We start from the raw sequence: 18,335 nt of genomic DNA, 5'->3' as shown, positions 1-18,335 counted from the left end.
AAGAATAAGTCAAATACAGTGGTACCTTGGTTTACGAGCATGATCCGTTCCAGGAGCATGCTCCTAATCCAAAATGCTCGTTTATCAAAGCAAAGTACTCATAGGATATAATGGAGACTCGGACAATTTGTTGCTACTGCTGCCAGCGACCGACATAAACATAACAGAACTGGGGCACTGGGGCTCTTCCCACAGCCGAACCAACCTCACTGGGGCCTTGCAGCTTTAACTTCTTTTTTGTTCGTTTTGTGCCGTGGGTGCCTACATTCATGCCGGCTTTCTCCTCTTTCTTGCCGCAGTGCTTACTCAAAGCCATGGGCAGCAGTTCCCACGTGCCCCCCGCGGCTAACCCGGAATCCCTCCCTGTGCCGCGGTGCCTACCTTCATGCCGGCTTTCTCCTCCTTCTTGCCGCAGTGCTCGTTCAAAGCCACGGGCAGCAGTTCCCACGTGCCCCCCGCGGCTGACCCGGAAGCCCTCCCTGTGCCGTGGTGCCTACCTTCATGCCGGCTTTCTCCTCCTTCTTGCCACAGTGTTTGTTCAAAGCCGCGGGCAGCGGTTCCCATGTGCTCCCCACGGCCAACCCTGAAGCCCTCCTTCTGACGTCGCAACGTCAGAGGGAACATCTCCGGGCCAGCTGCAGGAGGCATGCAGAAGCTGCCACCTACGGCCCCGAGCGAACACAGCAAGGAGGAGGGAGCCGGCAAGAAGGCAATCATCCAGGAGTGGCAGAGGGAACAAATGCATTGCCCTCGAGTGGGCTACACAGGGCAACAGGTTGGACACCCTAAAAGGCAAAACTGAAGTGGAAGAGAATCAGAAAGAAAATCTGCAGTCGGTGTGCGTGCATTGCAAGGTATGGAGAGGGGGATGCGGGATGTTTTACTTTGGGACACGCTCGTATAGCGAGTCAAGCTCGGTTTACGAGTCACAGATTTTAAAAATGTTTTGCTCGTCTTACAAAACACTCGTAAACCGCGGTACTTGTAAACTGAGGTTTGACTGTATAAGCAATAGACAATTACAGCAGTAAAAATATTTAAATTACAATACAAAGTAAAGAATAGTATGCTACATTACAATGTCAACACAATATGTGATGAAACATTTAAGTAGATAACATAGGATTTAAGCAAAGATAGTGTAACAGGAATAAGAAACGAGACTAATTTAAAGAAAGTTGCACATGGGGTCAGAATGGTGCTTGAAAATTATCTCAGCTAGGGTAAGAGTGGATAACATGTCCTGCTATAGTATGTACAACCAGTGTGTATTTGACTAGCAAGTTAGTTACTTCCTCCATTAAAGACCTGGTTGAAGAGCCAAGCTTTCACCTGCTTCTTGGATTAGATATAGTCTTGTGTTAAATGAAGCCTTTCAGGGCACGCATTCCCGAGTGTGGGGGTAATCCGAAGAAGGCTCGCTGGCAAGTATCATAGCGTGTGATGTCCTTTGGAGAGGGTGTAGTTAGGGATACTCCTTGAGAGGACCTTAGAGACCTTGGAAGTGTGTAGAGAGAAATCCTGTTCTTCATACTAGGTGAATTAATGGTCACCTAGCGTGCTGAGATTTAAGTAGCGACAAAATAGTGGGGAGCCTGTACAAATATTAGAATCCCCCCTTCCAATCAGTAGGGAGAATGAGCAGGCAACCCTGCAGCTAAACATGAAAGTGCATGGCCTTGGCGCATGTACTCACTGAAGGTCTACCACACTCCTGCCCACTCCAACACAGGCTTGCTGTTAGGGAGTGGTTAGGAAATAGCAGTCTTCAGTGCAATGCACACATGTTAAGACCTTGCATTTCCTTCTTTAGCTACTGGCTTGCCTGCTTGTTCCTGCTGTTCCACCCACTGTGGTACTGATACAGTGGCAAGGGACGATGTAGGAAAAAGGGGATTGGACCACCATATACAATGGACAATTATGGCACAAATTCTGGACTATGTGGGAGCGGGAAACAGGAAGATAATGGGCTCTGGGGATAAGAGAGATAACATAACATAAAAAGACACTTATATACCGCTGTACCTTTCAGTTAAAAGCAGTTTACAATATAAGAAAGTTATACAGGCATAACAAATTATAAACTCATTTATAAAGTTTATCAAACAAATGTCTTCAATGCCTTTCTAAAAACCTAAGAACTAGAATCCTGTATTAATTTACCAAAATTCCTTTCCCATAACGCAACCTGGTAGGCTAAAATTCTTTGGAAAAAGCACATATAGATGCAACCTTTAACTGAAGGAAATGATGGTGAGATGTTGGATTGTGGAGAAGGAATGTTCAGGGATGCAAGATTTATATTTAAATCTTTTTTATTAATTTCAAACAAAGCAAATCCAAAGCAACAAGCATTCTTTAGTACAAGAATATACCATATTTCCCATGTATAGGCCGAAGCTTATACATTGATTTTACGAACATGAGTACTGGGTGCAGCTTGCTTAACTGGGGAGGCCTATCTAAAGACATCTCCCCCCTGTAAATCATCCCCCATACCTTTTTAAATCCCTCCAATCTTGTGGCCAGTGGTGCAGGGCAGGAGCGATCTTTTTGGCATCCAGCCTGGCCCCACTCTGCTTCCTGAATGGCTGCCATCAGTTCTCGTGAGTCTCCAGGAGCAATTCCAAACTTGTGCAACCCTTGTGAAAAGGTGATGCCAATAATGTACTGCATCTAATGCTACCGTAGGACACATGTTTTGGTCTTGTCCTTGTATTACTGCTTTTTGCAGGGGTGTCAAAGTCCCTCTTCGAGGGCTGCAATCCAGTCGGGTTTTCAGGATTTCTGCAATGAATATGCATGAGATCTATTAGCATTCAATGAAAGCAGTGCATGCAAATAGATCTCATGCATATTCATTGGGGAAATCCTGAAAACCCAACTGGATTGCAGCCCTTGAGGAGGGACTTTGACACCCCTGCAATAAGCAGTAATACAATGACAAGACCAAAACATGTGTCCTATGGTAGCATTAGATGCAGTACATTTTGGGTAAGTGTCTATAGAATGCAGATGTCCCCTAAATACCCTGCTTGGTGCAAAGTAAGCACATAGGAGAAATTTATATTATTTTTCTTTTTCAGTGACAGATAGCAGCTTATCTCTGAGATTTACATGTTTCTTCAGTAGATCAGCTGTAATTGGCCTTTGCAGATCCTGAGACCACTTATTAGTGAACTCATCATAATCCAGTTCTCCTGCAGCCTCTTGCAGGAACTTGTGATGAAATTGCAAGGGGATGGCTACCTGTGCAGTCAAACAAAGAACTTCCGACAGATTTTCCTGCATTTCCTCCATCAAAACCTCTCTGGGTAAAGATGAAATGTAATGTTGCATTACGAATTCCAGTCTAGAGGACAAGTGAGTGGCTCTTTTAAGTGTTCCAAACATTTGCAGTGTCCCATCAGGCTGTAGTGTTTGAGACAGATAGAGGAGACCCTTTTGGGGCCATACTCAAAAATGTCTTCTGACACATTCCAGGAATAAAGGCCCCACTGCCCACAATGGGCAAGCATGGTATCATCTGTGACTGGATAGTTAACATTTTACAGGGTCTTTTCCATGTTATTCTTATGGGTAAAGAAATAGATCAAATATTATACTAATCACAGCTATAAAATAAAAATAAAATATATTTAGTATGAAGTGCTCAGACCAATACCCTTTGATTCAGTGATCTCACCAAACTGGGGTATGTTAGGGACCATCATATCACTTCATTGTCCCTATGCCACCCTGCACCAATCTTCTGATACACCAAACAGTGTTAAACAAGTAAGTAAAAGTCACTTATCTTTGAGATGGATTAAATGGAATGGGCGGCAAGATCATAAACCTCCAGCTGTATTGAGATTAAAGTGCTGTGTGCTACGAGTGCTCGCCTTTACCAACGTGAAAACTAAAATGTGCTGTTACTGTGCCTGGCACATTTTAGTTTTCACGTTGGTAAAGGCGAGCACTCGTAGCACACAGCACTTTAATCTCAACGCAGCTGGAGGTTTATGATCTTGCCGCCCATTCCATTTAATCCATCTCAAAGATAAGTGGCTTTTACTTACTTGTTTAACACTGTTTGGTGTATCAGAAGATTGGTTCAGGGTGGCATAGGGACAATGAAGTGATATGATGGTCCCTAACATACCCCAGTTTGGTGAGATCACTGAATCAAAGGGTATTGGTCTGAGCACTTCATACTAAATATATTTTATTTTTATTTTATAGCTGTGATTAGTATAATATTTGATTAAATTTTCATCACAGAATAACATTGAATATCTCCCCAGTAGTTTGTGTAAAGAAATAGATCACCATAGTGAAGGGTACATTTAGGCATTTTTGTTACAAGGGATGCATGATTTAAAGGACCCAGAGGCAGGCAGATCTCCGAAGTCTCAGTGATGGTTGAGACAATGATGCAGGGATGAGTGATTTAGATTGTGTAGGAAGTGGGCAATGTTCTGTGAAAGGGGGAACCTATTCTGAAAGGAAGGATTCCAACTTAACTGGGATGGAACAAAGCTGCTGAAGCTAACATTTAAAAAGGAAATAAAGCATTTTAAAAACTAAGATGGGAGGAAAAGCCAACAGTTGTCCAGGAGCAGATGATTCAGTGTGAAGCACCCTTGAAGAATACTACTGAAACAGGACATTTAGGGAATCTTAACGGAGATATTTTAATAATTGTGAAAGAAAGCCAGGAGTGTTTGAAAGAGAAAGCAGAGCAAAGGATGCAAATTCTCCCTTTCAGCTTCTAAGCAGCCTGTAGGTGCAAGGAAAAAAAACACAATTTGAAGTGTCTGCATACAGATACCAGAAGCCTAAAAAAAAAAAAAAAGATGGGAGAGTTAGAGTATACACCACTAAATGAAGAAGTAAATATAATAGGCATCTCAGTGACCTGTAGAAGGAAGACAATCAATCTATTACTAGGGAACAAATTATATCACAATGACAAACTAGCTCAAATTGGAGGGGAGTTGCACTACATGTTAAAGAGGAAACTGAATCATGCAAACAAACATTCTGTATGACATAGATTGCAATTTGTTTGATTTATTTGAAGGTGTGAATAAATGTGTAGATAAAGGTTGATATAGTGTATCTAGATTTTTAGAAAGCTTTTGATAAAGTTCCTCATGAGAGACTCCTGAGAAAATTAAAGAGTCATGGGATAGGAGGCAATGTTCTGTTATGGATTAGGAATTGGTTATCAGGCAGAAAATAAAGGGTAGGATTAAATGGCCATTTTTATCAATGGAGGAGGGTGAATAGTGAAGTGCCAAAGGGATCTGTACTGGGACTGCTGCTATCCTATATAATAAAACCCTAACCGTGCATGCGCACTCTTATCTGCGTGCTTCCATGATCTGTATGTCTGTGGCCGCAGGAGTGTGCATGCGCGCTTAGGGTTCCCCCCCCTGTAAGACAGTTCGTCTTCTTAGTGGCGTCTTCGCTCCCCCTCCCCCGGCACACCTGAACCCCCGTTCAGCCTCCCATCCGACCCTCCCTTCCCGCGGTCTGGCCGGCTCCCTTAGTCCCTTGCCGCCGCCCCTCTTCCCTTCCCACGGTCCCGACAAATATCCTGATTCCAGCAGCGGCCGCAGCACTCTAAACACGCTGCTTCGCGGCCTTCTACTGCCCTGATTTGCTCTGCCCGACACGGAGAGCGAGACCAGAAGGCTTTGAGCATGCGCAAATGCTCAAAGTCCAGTCCAGCCCGGCACAAGGAAGAAGAAGGATCTCCCTCGCACCGCCCAGCCCAGCCCAGCAACAACGAGGGAGGATCTTCGGGCACTGGCACTTCCTCTGCATTGGTGCTGGTGCCGGTGCCCAATCGGGTAAGAGATGTTTTGCGGTGCTGGGGGGGGGATGTAGGATCACGGGGGGGGGGGGGGGGGTGACGCGAGCGGGGCGGAGGATGCCGGTTCGCAGGCCAGAAGAGTAAGCGGGAGTGGGAGGAGGTTATAGCAGCATGCGCGGTATACGCATGTGCGTGCTATATAAAAAATTTTTTACAGAAATGTTTTGGACCCGTGCACTATATGCGTATACTTGTTATACACTGTGACCAAGCAGATGTAAGCCCGACCCAAGCTTTAACTGAAATAAAAAACCCCAGGGTTAAACTAGAAACCCGGCAGAGAAAGTCCAGGATCTGGGAAGATGAAGGTGAGGAACATAATATGTATCACCACCAGGGGAGCTCTAGAGGTCCCTGGTCGTCAGCTGACACTGCTAGGTCAGGACACTCCCCAAGAGTAGAAAAGCCAACAGTGGCTTTCAAACAAGGCAACAGGTTAGGGAGGAAGTTTGTGCCTTGCCTCCCTAGGGTACTTCCCAAGCCAAACAGGGTCAATGGTCCTGTCCCTATGGAATGGAGTGAAGTTGAGCCAGCAGAGGATTTGTCCAGGCTCAGGGAAGAGCCTATGGATTTTGAAGAAACCTGTGCTGCTGTGGAAGTTGATTACCCTGAAAGAATGCAGGTGGACTTAGCTTGTTGCCACAAACTGTGAGTGGAATTTACAGTGAAATGTTTGGGTAGTGTTTTGTTTTTTTTTGCCATATAACACACGAGTTGAGAATTACTGTGAAAAGCTTGGAGAGGCGGGGAGAGGTTTGCTTCCAGCTGGGTGGGAATTTTGTAAAGCTGTTTTTTTTGCTTTAAATTGCAAACCTAGAGCTATCTCCTTCTTCCTGGCAGTTATCTCAAACCTGCCAGAGGCTTGTTTTTTCTTTGTTTGAAGCACTGTTGTTTTGCAAAGCAGTGCACTGGACTGTGTGTTGTGCTGCTACCCAAATGACTTGAAAGTTTTGGACTGACAAAGAGAAGCTGAGTTTTCAGCCTGAGTTTGTGTTGAACTTTATTTTTCCTTGTTTTGGACCTGTTTTGGGACTGTTAGTTTGGCCATTGCCATTGATATCACTGCTGATGAATGACTTACCTGTATATCGATCCAGAGTAAAGCTGAAAGATATTTTCACCCATTTGATTAAGGTTTTTTTTTTTTGTGTTTTGTATTTGAACTCCAATCCAGCCTGCAGGGTGACTCCGGTCCGGGTCACACGCAAAAAGTACTGTGTTTGTAGTCACCTGTATCTTGGCCTTGCCTGTGTTAGGCTAAAGTGGTGACCACAACACGTATGCGCATTATATGAGTGAAAATACGGTAAATGGCAGATCAAGTTTATTAAAATTTGATATACTGCTTATAATATTTCTAAGTGGTGTACATATAAAAAATGCTAAAAATATAAAATTGCTCAGGTAATCAAAATGATACAGACAGACATACTGGTACGAAGGGGAAAGCAGGGAAGAAATACAATATTCGAAAGGAAAGAAAGACAGTGAATGGAAGACACAAGGGGGCAAATTCTATAAACGGAGTTCCGATTGTAGGCAGCCTACTGCTGCCTAACCAGCCAATCGGGATGCACGGTTAAAAAAAAAATCCCAAGGCAGGCGTGTAGGCCCGCCTAAGCTCCCCTAAGGCTAGACATGGGCGTGGCTTCACCTAGAAGTGGCATTAGGCGGCCCTACGCACCTCCCTAGGCCTGTGGTCGGCGCCTGAAATTTCAAACAGACGTGGCCGCTGAGCTTATCATGGCAAGGGATCTCCCTGCTGCGATAAGTTTAGCGGCCGCAACAACCTGTCCCCAACTCCCCCCCCCCCCCATCGTGAAGACTTCCAGCAGGAGGGATATCCAATCCCTCCTGTCAGAACCCCACACCTCTCCTGTAAACATCACCAGCAGGGAAGATGCCCAGTCACTCCAGCCGGACACCTGCCCACCCCATAAAGTAGCCCCCCGGAACCCTCCCTTCTCCACCTCACGCTGCCCCCCCCCCAGCCCACCACACTGCTTGCCCTGGATCGGTAGCATGGAATGTTGCTTTTTGGGTTTCTGCTTGGTACTTGTGACTTGGAATGGCCACTAAGAAAACAGGAAACTGGGCTAGATGGACAATTAGTCCAACCAAGTATGACTATTCTTATTTAAAGTTCACCTACAATGCCTACTCTTCTTGTAAAGGTCTTGAAGGGAGTACCAGAGTCATGAATCTTCACACATCTTGGAGCCCTTCTGATGCCAGCATAACTTTGTGGTCAGTATGGACTACTATGTGGAGAGACAAGACTTACCTGCTTCATGGGTGCAACATTGTTCAGATTAGGTCTGTCATTAATAGTATACAAAGTTCCTGACGTTATAGGATGGAAAAAATGATAAATGATCAACGGGTTAATACTAAGGTATTTCAACTAACATGGGGTCCGTTGACTAATTTTATTAATAATAATTGACTGGTTTATTAACTATTTTTGATTATAAATTAAACATCCAAGGGGTGGAAGGGAGGGATGGGGATGTCTTAGATTTTTACAGACGTTAAAGTGAGAAAGGTTATTGAAGGAACCTATATATTTATGTTTTTCTTGATTTGTCATTTGGGTGGGTGGGAGGGGGTAAAAGTGATTCATGTATTTCTAAAAGATGAACGTGCTTTTTCTTGAATTATTGTATATATATTTAATTGTTCATTGCACTGTTGAAAGTTTGGAAAATCAATAAAGAATTTTTTAAAAGAGTCAGATTTTAGTGATGTTGTAGAGAAAGAAACAACAAGTTTTGGTGGTCTGTTGGATTTGTGAAGAGAAGGAGAGAGATAAGTCAAAGATTGCAAGCTGACAAGACAGGGAAGATGAGGGCACTGCCCATAGAAAGAGAATAGGGGAGAAGAGAGGTGGGTTTAGGAGGAAAGATAAGGAGCTCAGTCTTGGCCATGTTTAGTTTTAGATGGCAGTAAAACATACAGGTAGTGATGTCAGACAGGCAGTCTGACACTCAGGCCTGGATGTCTGTAGAGCAGTGGTTCCCAACCCTGTCCTGGAGGAACACCAGGCCAATTGGGTTTTCAGGCTAGCCCTAATGAATATGCATGAAGCAAATTTGCATGCCTATCACTTCCATCATATGCAAATCTCTCTCATGCATATTCATTAGGGCTAGCCTGAAAACCCGATTGGCCTGGTGTTCCTCCAGGACAGGGTTGGGAACCACTGCTGTAGAGATTTCAGGTATAGAGAAAGATCTGTGAGTCATCAGCAGGTGATACTGAAAGCCAAGGTAGGAGATTAGAGCACCAAGGGAAGAAGTCTAGATGGAAAAAAGAAGTGATTTGAGGACAGAGCCCTAAGTTACCCCAAAAGGAGAGAGGATGCATCCTTGTCTGAATGTGACCATCATCCAAGTCTATGCACCAACAGCAGATGCGGCAGAGCAAGACATTGAGAACTTTTATGCCCAAGTCCAAAGTGCATTCGATAAAACCCCAAAAAAGAAGATTGTCTACATTATGGGCAACTTCTATGCCAAAGTTGGAGAGAGAATGTAGGCACGGCCTAGGGGAGAGGAATGAAGCTGGGGACCATCTTGTGCAGTTCTGCCAAGAGAACAAGCTTAGAATCACCAACACCTTCTTCACCCAGCCAAAGTAGCGCCTCTACACCTGGACATCCCCAAATGGAGAGCATTGTAACCAAATTGACTACAACATCTGCCAGCAAAAATGGAAGGGATCAATTTTTTCTACAAAAACACTACCAGACACAGACTGTGGATCTGATCACCAACTCCTTGTAGCCAAAGTCAGGGTCAAACTATGCAAGATCAAGCATCCTGACATGCAAAGGAAGTTTGAAGTCAGTGTGAGCCCTGCCCAGTATGCAAAGTGAGTAACAGGTTCAACCTGCTCAGGCAGGAAGAAGGGGGCCCAGACGATTTGAGGGGCAGAGATGGAAGGAATCAACACTGAAACTGTTCAAAAGAAGCCTAGCTACCTCACTAATTGCAAATATTGGTACTTAGCACCAGTTGAGGGCTAATTGTGTTGTGCACATAAGTTATAGTATTTCTAGAACTGCAATAGCAATTTATGTACTCTTGCATTTTATAAAATGGGGGGTATTATGGGAGCCTACAATGCAAGTGCGTGCCTGCATAAACTCAAGTGCAATTGCAGGAGTACTGGAGGCATGAAATACCAGATAGCAAATTATGGCTCTGGATGAGATGGGAGCTCCTCTTTTGGGGGGATCTGTGTCCTTCCTCCAGGCAGCTCCAGTAACCCCAACATGGAGATATTGTTGATACTGGCCCGATGTATCAAATACAGTGAGAGGCAAACTAGAGGAACAATATACACGCTCAAGCTTCCCCACCCCCTTCTCTATCAATGCCAAATCCAAACCCTATTCTTGGTCTGGCGTCTATCTCTCTGAAGCCCAAATCCCCACTCCAGTCACACATTGCTACGCTCTTTCCCATACCCCTTTCAATCCTATCTTTTGCCAGATACCTATATCCATTGTGTCATTTCCTCTACCAGAATCTCCCTAACCCCAAGATGTCCTGTCTATCCAAATTAGGTTGTAAGCTCCTCTGAGCAGGGTCCGTCTATTCAATGTTAAATGTACAGCACTGCGTACACCTTTCAGCGCTACAGAAAATGTTAATTAGTAGTAATTAGTAGATATATTTAATCCAGCTAGTTATAGGCCAGTTTCAAATCTTTGCTTTTTAGCAAAACTGACAGAGCGGAGAGCAATTGGTCTCTTATATTGAGTCAACAAAGGTTCTAAATCCAAGACAGGCAGGATTTCGAACTATACACAGTACTGAGACAGTTTTAGCAGGTTTCCTTAATGAAGTTCACTCTATCTTGGATCATGGGAACTTCGCTATGGTAATATCTTTAGATCTGAGCTCAGCATTTGATCTAGTTGATCATGAACTTCTATTGAGATTGCTCCATGAGATAGGTTTAATAGGAGTGGTTCAGGATTGGTTTGCAGCCTTCCTCCGGGATCGTACTTTTAGAGTAGTTACGGATGGGTCAACATCAAGCGATAGATTATTGGACTGTGGGGTACCACAAGGCTCAGCCCTTTCACCTATTCTGTTTAATATATTTTTGACTCCTCTTGCAAGATGAATTCAGGAATCAGTACATGTATCTGTGCAGATGATATTTTGTTGGTATATGATTTATCCCCTTCAACATTGGATCTGAGCCTTCTTTTGGATGGTTTGGGAAGTATAACAGGGGTAGGCAATTCCGGTCCTCGAGAGCCAGGTCAGGTTTTCAGGATATTTTGTTGGTATATGATTTATCCCCTTCAACATTGGATCTGAGCCTTCTTTTGGATGGTTTGGGAAGTATAACAGGGGTAGGCAATTCCGGTCCTCGAGAGCCAGGTCAGGTTTTCAGGATATCCACAATGAATATGTACGAGATGGATTTGCATGCACTCTTTAGATGCAGTTCTATCTCATGCATATTTATTGTGGATATCCTGAAAACCTGACCTGACTCCGGCTCTCGAAGACCAGACTTGCCTACCCCTGGGATAGAAGAATGGTTGGGGGAACATGGACTAGTTTTGAATATGTCAAAAACAGTAGTATGTTGTATTTCCGGTGACAAGGTAACACCACAACTAGATCTTTCACTACACCATCAGCATATAGAGATAGTAGATAGTTTTAAGTATCTGGGAATTATAATTGACTATCATTTGAATTTTGAGAAGCAACTTAGAGCTATTCAAGATTTCCTGGATGAGAAATCGTTACATACTTTAATCCATGCTTTTGTTCTATCTAAATTGGATTTTGGCAACTTGGTATATGTGGGCAACTGAAACATTTTCAAACAGTACAAAATGCAGCAATTTGGCTGTTAGGTTGCGCCCATATCTATGATCATGTAACTCCATTATATTTGAAATTCCATTGGTTACCAATGGAATTTAGAATTAAATTTAAAATCTGATGCTGGCACATAGGCATTATTTGAGTTAGAAGCATTATATCTCTCTAATCTAGTGTTATTTTACACACCTAGTCGCTCATTGAGATCTTTAAATGACAATAGAGTAGCTGTTCCCCATATCTCAAAGGCTCATCTTGCCTCAACCAGAAATGGTGCATTTTTCTACTTGGTTCTAATATTGTGGAACAATTTACCAGTAGAATTAAGGAAGGAAGAATCATTTCAAAATTTTAAGAGACATCTAAAAGCACATATTTTTCAAATGGCTCTCCCGAATTGAATAATGGAATGGGGACAGCAAGCTGCCTTAATTTGTATTAATCTGTACTGATTCCGTGTTGATTTGTATTTATTTGTTTCATATAACAGTTTTAGTGGATATGTTTTAGAAATGTTAATTTCACTGATGCTCTGCCAGTGGCGGATCTGTGAAGTGTGCTGTGCCAGAGTTGTATTAAGAGCTGCACTGCACTGCTATCAGGCCGCTTCAGAGACTTTTCTATCTCTTAAATTTGTTTAATTTTATTTTTACTTTTTTTATCTTCTTTCATTCTTTCTATTTCTTTGATTTTTGCTCTTGGAAATGTATTATATGTTGTTATTACATATTTTTAGTTTATCAGGTACTTTAGCTAGATTGTGAGCCTTCGGGACAGATAGGGTAGTTTGTCTCAAGTACCTCATTTCATTTTAGTTTGATACTATGTAAACCCTTAGGTCAGCAAAATGCAGGAGCGGTATATCAAATCTTAAAAAAACCTAGTAGTAGTACCTGCTGCAGCCAGCCCCGAAGCTTCCCTTCGCTTGCTTTCTGACCAGCTGGTAGCAGGAAGTTGCGTCAGAAAGGGGCGGGGCTCGTCTGAAAGCGTCAGAGAAGGCGGGATGCCTGGGAAGGAAAGCTCCGGGGCTGGTAGCGGGCGACCTGTATGAATTGCTGTCACTGGCGGCGACCTCCAAGGCAAGTGTGAAGGTAGGATCGAGGGAGAGATGCCAACCCACGGACGGGGGGAGGGAGGTGGGGGGAGAATGCGTGTGAAGACGGGCGGTCGGCATGTGAGTGCAGTCAGATGCGTGCGACTTGGAAGTCTCTGCCTTCGCGGGCTAACCTGAGAGAGCCTCGCACCCAATGTGTGACTGTGATGTGCTAATTAAAGAGCGGACTTTTCTGCGTGGTGCAGCGCATGCTGCAAGCTAGGACAAAAAAAAAAAAAAATAGACGGTCTTAACTTGCACCATAAGGCTGGTAGCATTAAAAAAAATAATAATAAATGAGCGAGGTTTAAAAAAAATTGGTTTGTGAATGGTATTTTTTTCTTCTTCTTTCAGTTTTAGCTTCCTGTTGGTACAAGAATTTTGTTTGGTGAGGACCAGAAATCCACTTTTATATGTGTCAAAGTACCCAGTGCTAAAGGCAGACGTTTTCTCAGGTGCTGTACTAGGGAGTAATTTTGCAAATAGATTTTGATTGGTCCAGCAGGGGGGCTTAGAGTATTGCTGTAGGGAGAAAGCAAAGAATTCTTTGCACTTGCTTCAGAGGTTTCTAAGAGTGTAAATGCTGGTCATGTCATTTAGGAAAAATCCTTGTCAATCTTTGTGGCTTTGACACCCTTGATCATGGGCAAATAAAATTATGTGACCCCCCTCAGAGGTATAGAATAATGATGTATCTGTGAGATAGTCACCCATGTCCTGACCCTGACTTCTACAGACCTTATTTCTGCTGCAATTGATGTAGTACCACATGTCCCCAAAGGGCCCACATCAGTTGGAGCTAATGTAGCATACCTGTAGTAGTGATGAGCCCTGTACCCCCAGCTGGGCTCAGCGCTGTGTTTTTGAATAGCAGTAATAACAGCTGTAGCGGTAGGTCTCTGTTCCCAGATCAGGAGCAGTTTATAGTTTATAGTTTATAGTTTATTCAATTTTTGATTAAACGCTTTTTCGTTTCTTCAAAGCGTTGTACAGAATAAAAATAACTTTACAGATAAAAAATAAAACATTTAATACAAACTTTTAAGATCGACATAGTAGTGGCAAGCTCCAGTTCAAGTAACAGCAATAGTCACAATAGTGGGACTGCTCTCCAGCAAAAGCAACATTGTCTGACACCACTGTAGTGGTACACTGCTATTTTTGGAAAAGTGGTGAAGGCCTTGCATGTGGCCACTATTACAGTGCCAGATCTTTGAAGGCTCAAGATAGAAGCAAGAGTAACTCTGAGGCCACTATATAAATACAGGTTTCTCAGTGTCATTCATAGCAGAGCATGTAAGAGGCCATTTCTTTCCTTCTAAAGCAGCAGTAAATGCAACAATCCATTTGCAATGGTTAAAGAAACTAGTAATGATTCGCAGGACGGATCTAGAAAAGACTTGCAAGAAAAATCTTCTGACTCCCTTCCTCCTTGACTTCATACAAGTTGTTCATGTAAGAAAGGATGACCTCAAATGTCACAGAGCTGAAGCAGATCTGTAAGGAAAAATGAACCATAAATCCTCAAAGGTAATATGAGAGACTGATCTACAGTTGCGGGAAATGTTTAGTTGAGGTTATTTTTGCCGAAAGAGATGCCACCAGACGGGTTTGCATATTTTTCACACAAGGATACTTATTGTCGATTAAGTAATCAAATATATATGTCCTTTTTTGTCTGAGTTATATATTCAGTAGGATTATCTTTCTTATTAGGATTTAGATTAAGATCTAATCATGTTTCCAGTATAAAATGGAGAGGGGGAGGGGACACAAACGTTTCCTTAGCACTGTATATCTTTTTGAGTATATACCTTCTAAACCCGAAGGTAAAAACCTGACACTTTTTAAAAGTAGACCCCTGGGAGCTAGAAAGACATTTTCTCTTGTGCATTTCTTTTTCTGATATAGTTTTATGAATGGATTGTATAAAACTTAAAGAAAAATCAAGAACTAGAGGGAGATTTCAGAGAAGCATCCAGGAAAAAAAAATTCTGATTGGTAAGAGTAATCAGTCAATAAGTTTTGTGAATATTCAGTGGCAGTGTCCACTGTATTAATTTAAAAGCATGCATATAAATTAATATGTATATTAGCAGCCCTTGTCCTCAAATAAATTGTATTTGTTCTTAAATTACAGGTTTGAGGCTGTAATACTTGATTACTGGTAAATAGAGACTGCATGGGTAGGCAATTCTGGTCCTCGAGAGCCGGAGCCAGGTCAGGTTTTCAGGATATAAAAACATAAGAACATAAATATGCATGAGATAGATTTGCATATCAAGGAGGCAGTGTATGCAAATCTATCTCATACATATTCATTGTGGATATCCTGAAAACCTGACCTGGCTCCGGCTCTCGAGGACTGGAATTGCCTACCCCTGTCCTAATGCATTGGTTTTCAAAAGGAGAGCATTCTCATCTCTTTCCCCAGCACCCATTGTTCAGTCATAACTGCCTTCTCCAATCACTGTTACATACCCTCTCTCTGAGCTTCCATTCCCTCACTTAATTAATGTCCCGCTGATGTACCTGCTGACTTCTGGCTGTCTCTAGAGTTCTTAGCCAGTTTGATAAACTGCAAAAACAGTTTATCAAAGTGGAGGATTTACTGTTTTGAGTTCTGCCTGGTATTTATGACCCAGACTGACCACAGTTGGAGACAGGATTCTTGGCTTGATGGACCTTACTCTGGCTCAGCATAGCTTTTTTTTTTTTTTTTTTGGGGTGCTGTATAATTCCAGCTTCCTGAGAGCTATAACACACTAAGGGCAGGATGCCCAAACCTCCGGCAACCTAGTAAAAAAAAAAAAAAAAAAAAAATACCGGATTGGGGGCAATTTTCTTTTGCTAGGGTATGCTTTGCATAAATAGCATGCAAATCATACGCATGCTATTTGTAGGGTTGCCATACGTCCGGGAACACCCAGATATGTCCTCTTTTTTTAGAGGACTGTCTGGGTGTCCAGGTGGTTTTTCTTAAAGGGGGAGTCTGTCTGGGTTTAGCTGGCCCACAAGCTCACCTAGTTTGGCAGGGCTGGCTTATGCCCCTGGAGTTGGATATGGCTCTTTACTCTCCCGATTCCCCCTCCTATCTCCTCCCTGGCCGCAACAGTTTTGAATCTTTGGGCAGCGGCAGAAAGGTGAGCCTGCTGCTGTCAGCCTGCCCTGGAAGCAACCTTTCTTCAACATCCCACCTATTCAGGAATGGGAAGTCGCTACAGAATGAAGGCTTTCAAGGCCAGACGATGGCAGCAGGCTCACCCAAAGATTCAAAATGGCAGTGGCTGGGGGAAAGTAAGTGGGTGAGACGGGAGAGCCATAAGAGCATGTAACAGCATTTTAGTTTTTAAGTCCAGGATTAAGTCAGGTTTGTTTTTATTGGCTTTTCTGGGTGGGGCTGGGGTAGGGTAACGTGTCCTTTTTTGCCTTCAAAAATATGGTAATTCTACACTATTTGTGCTAAGTATCCTGGTGAAAGGAGGAAGGACTGTGCGTGGTGAACAGCTTTTGTGCAGAGGCCCAGTACAGTTACTGATCTCTGGAGTTCTTCAATAAGTTTTTGTGAGTGTTTTTTGTTTTTCAGTCACAACATGGATGCACATGTGTGTGTCTTGCACTTATGGTCAGAACTAGAGATACCAGATATCCGGGAAAACCCAAATATGTCCTCTCTTTAGAGGAATATCTGGGCTCCCAGACGGACTTTCCAAAACCCAGCATTTGTCCAGGTTTTGGAAAGCCCCTACAAGCTCTGGCCCTCCAGATGCGGCTGGACCTCTGGGGGTGGGGCTGGGTCATGTGTCTGGAGTTTTCTTTCTTTTCTTTTTTTTAAATATGGTAATCCTAGTCAGAACGCAACTGTTTAGACGTGGGACTTGCACTCCCACAAAACACACACACAAAAATCAACCGGCAGGGCCAGACCCGTTGAAAGATTATACGTGGTAAAAAGTGGGCATTCCCTTTTGTGCATTACAAGGAATGCTTATTTTAATACTCCTTGTAATGCATTTGCAAAGGGTTCTCAGTGGCTGCTGCCGTGATTGGTAGAAGCCCCCGAGAACTCTTTTGAGCATCGGAGGCCGAGCTGCCTTGCAAATAAAATTGGCTACAACCAGAGTTACTTCCATAGCAAGCTTTTAAGCATATCTTCCCAAGTTGATAGTGACATGCTGCCATCTGCTATATGTTTTGAATAGCTAGAATGGACTGAGACTGTGACCCAAGTCTGAAAAACAATCGGCTAAAGACTATTTGATCAGTTTGAGTATGGCAGGGATGAGGAACTGACTTGATTTCTGATTGTCTGCATTTCTTACTGGGAGACCCAAATTTGATGTGGTTAGGCTATTCCTTTCTGATAGTTGGATGCTGAAAGTGCTCACAGATAAGAGGAGTGAAGAAGCCAAGTAATGCTCTTTTAAAATCACCCAACACATAGACCTTTAAGAGCAGCACCTTGCTTATTTGGTCACATGAGGTAGCTGTAGTTGTAGTTGCAGAGGACTGGCATTCAGAAGACCCTGGCTACTTGTTCTTTGAGGCCCTGATTCACTAAAGTCAGCGATCGTCACTGTTTTAATAGGTTTAGCAACGATCACTGCTAACCAACCCGATTCACAAAAAATGGCTCACTGCGTGTTTTTCCCCTTGATCACCCATTTTCTGATCCGGTCATGCAAATTAGTAAAACCCCATGCAAAATAGCCAAGCGACTGATTCATTTACATTTGCTTGGCTATTTTGCATTAGGTTTTATGATTCTAAAACCCGACTACTGTAGACCTGTCAGTAACTGTTACCGACAGATCTGCCTGGTTTTGTTTTGTATTTTTTCGTGGTTTTTTTCCATGGCACAGATATTTTGCGTGTATTTCACACGCAAAATATATGCTCCATTAAAAAAAAAATGAAAAAAATCCCCCACCGCTCACAATATCCCTCTCCCAACGACCCCTGACAATTGCATGCCCCCCGAGCTACCGTTCCCCCAACCCCAAAAAGATGGCACAAGGGAAGTCCACTCCCTCCTACGACGAAGACTCCCTCCGACCCACCTGCTCCCCTCAAAAAACCTGCAGGAAGGATGCTCACTCCCTCCTACCATGAAAACTCCCGCCGGCCCGCCTACTTCCCCGAAAAATTGGCAGGAGGGATGTCTACTCTCTCCTGCCTCCGCAGTGCCCCCTCCCCTCCTCGGTGTCCATACCTCTTCTTTTGGGAGCAGGAAGAACCACAAACAATGTCTGCTCTTCCACTCGGCCTGCTATGCCACTGGGCTTTAGGCCCCTCTCTGGTGCATCATGAGATACACGGAGAGGGGCCTAAGGCCCTGATTGGCTCAGATGCCTCAGGCCTGAGGCATGTGAGCCAATCAAGGACTCCCTTAAGAAGGAGCCTAAGGAAGTCCCTGATAGGCTATGACTCCTCAGGCCCCTCCCAAGGGAGGAGCATGAGGCGTCTGAGCCAATCAGGGCCGTAGGCTCCTCCCTGTGCATCACATAATGCTCCAGGGAGG

At 43.5% G+C, this 18,335-nt stretch overlaps 1 protein-coding gene across 5 annotated transcripts in view; it reads left to right on the top strand.

Annotated features, from left to right (window-relative positions):
* The first annotated feature begins 12,662 nt into the window (after nt 1–12,662).
* CCDC134 (coiled-coil domain containing 134) overlaps nt 12,663–18,335 on the top strand; it is a 90,819-nt gene continuing 85,146 nt past the window's right edge. Inside the window, exons 1-3 of one of the 5 annotated variants that reach the window (XM_033929360.1) lie at nt 12,681–12,812; nt 13,169–13,202; nt 14,726–14,815. Coding sequence is in view for 1 of the 5 variants with exons in the window: in XM_033929356.1 (XP_033785247.1) it covers nt 12,769–12,800; nt 13,169–13,202 (66 nt within the window). In the remaining 4 variants the exon portion in view is untranslated. Of the gene's footprint in view, nt 12,813–13,168; nt 13,270–14,725; nt 14,816–18,335 lie in introns of those variants that run through there. The other 4 variants (XM_033929357.1, XM_033929356.1, XM_033929359.1 and 1 more) reach the window with 4 other exon arrangements.

The sequence above is a fragment of the Geotrypetes seraphini genome, chromosome 2, assembly GCF_902459505.1.
Source record: "Geotrypetes seraphini chromosome 2, aGeoSer1.1, whole genome shotgun sequence".
In the NCBI taxonomy this organism is placed as follows: Eukaryota; Metazoa; Chordata; class Amphibia; order Gymnophiona; family Dermophiidae; genus Geotrypetes; species Geotrypetes seraphini.
This window is presented reverse-complemented; position numbering and strand designations above follow the sequence as displayed.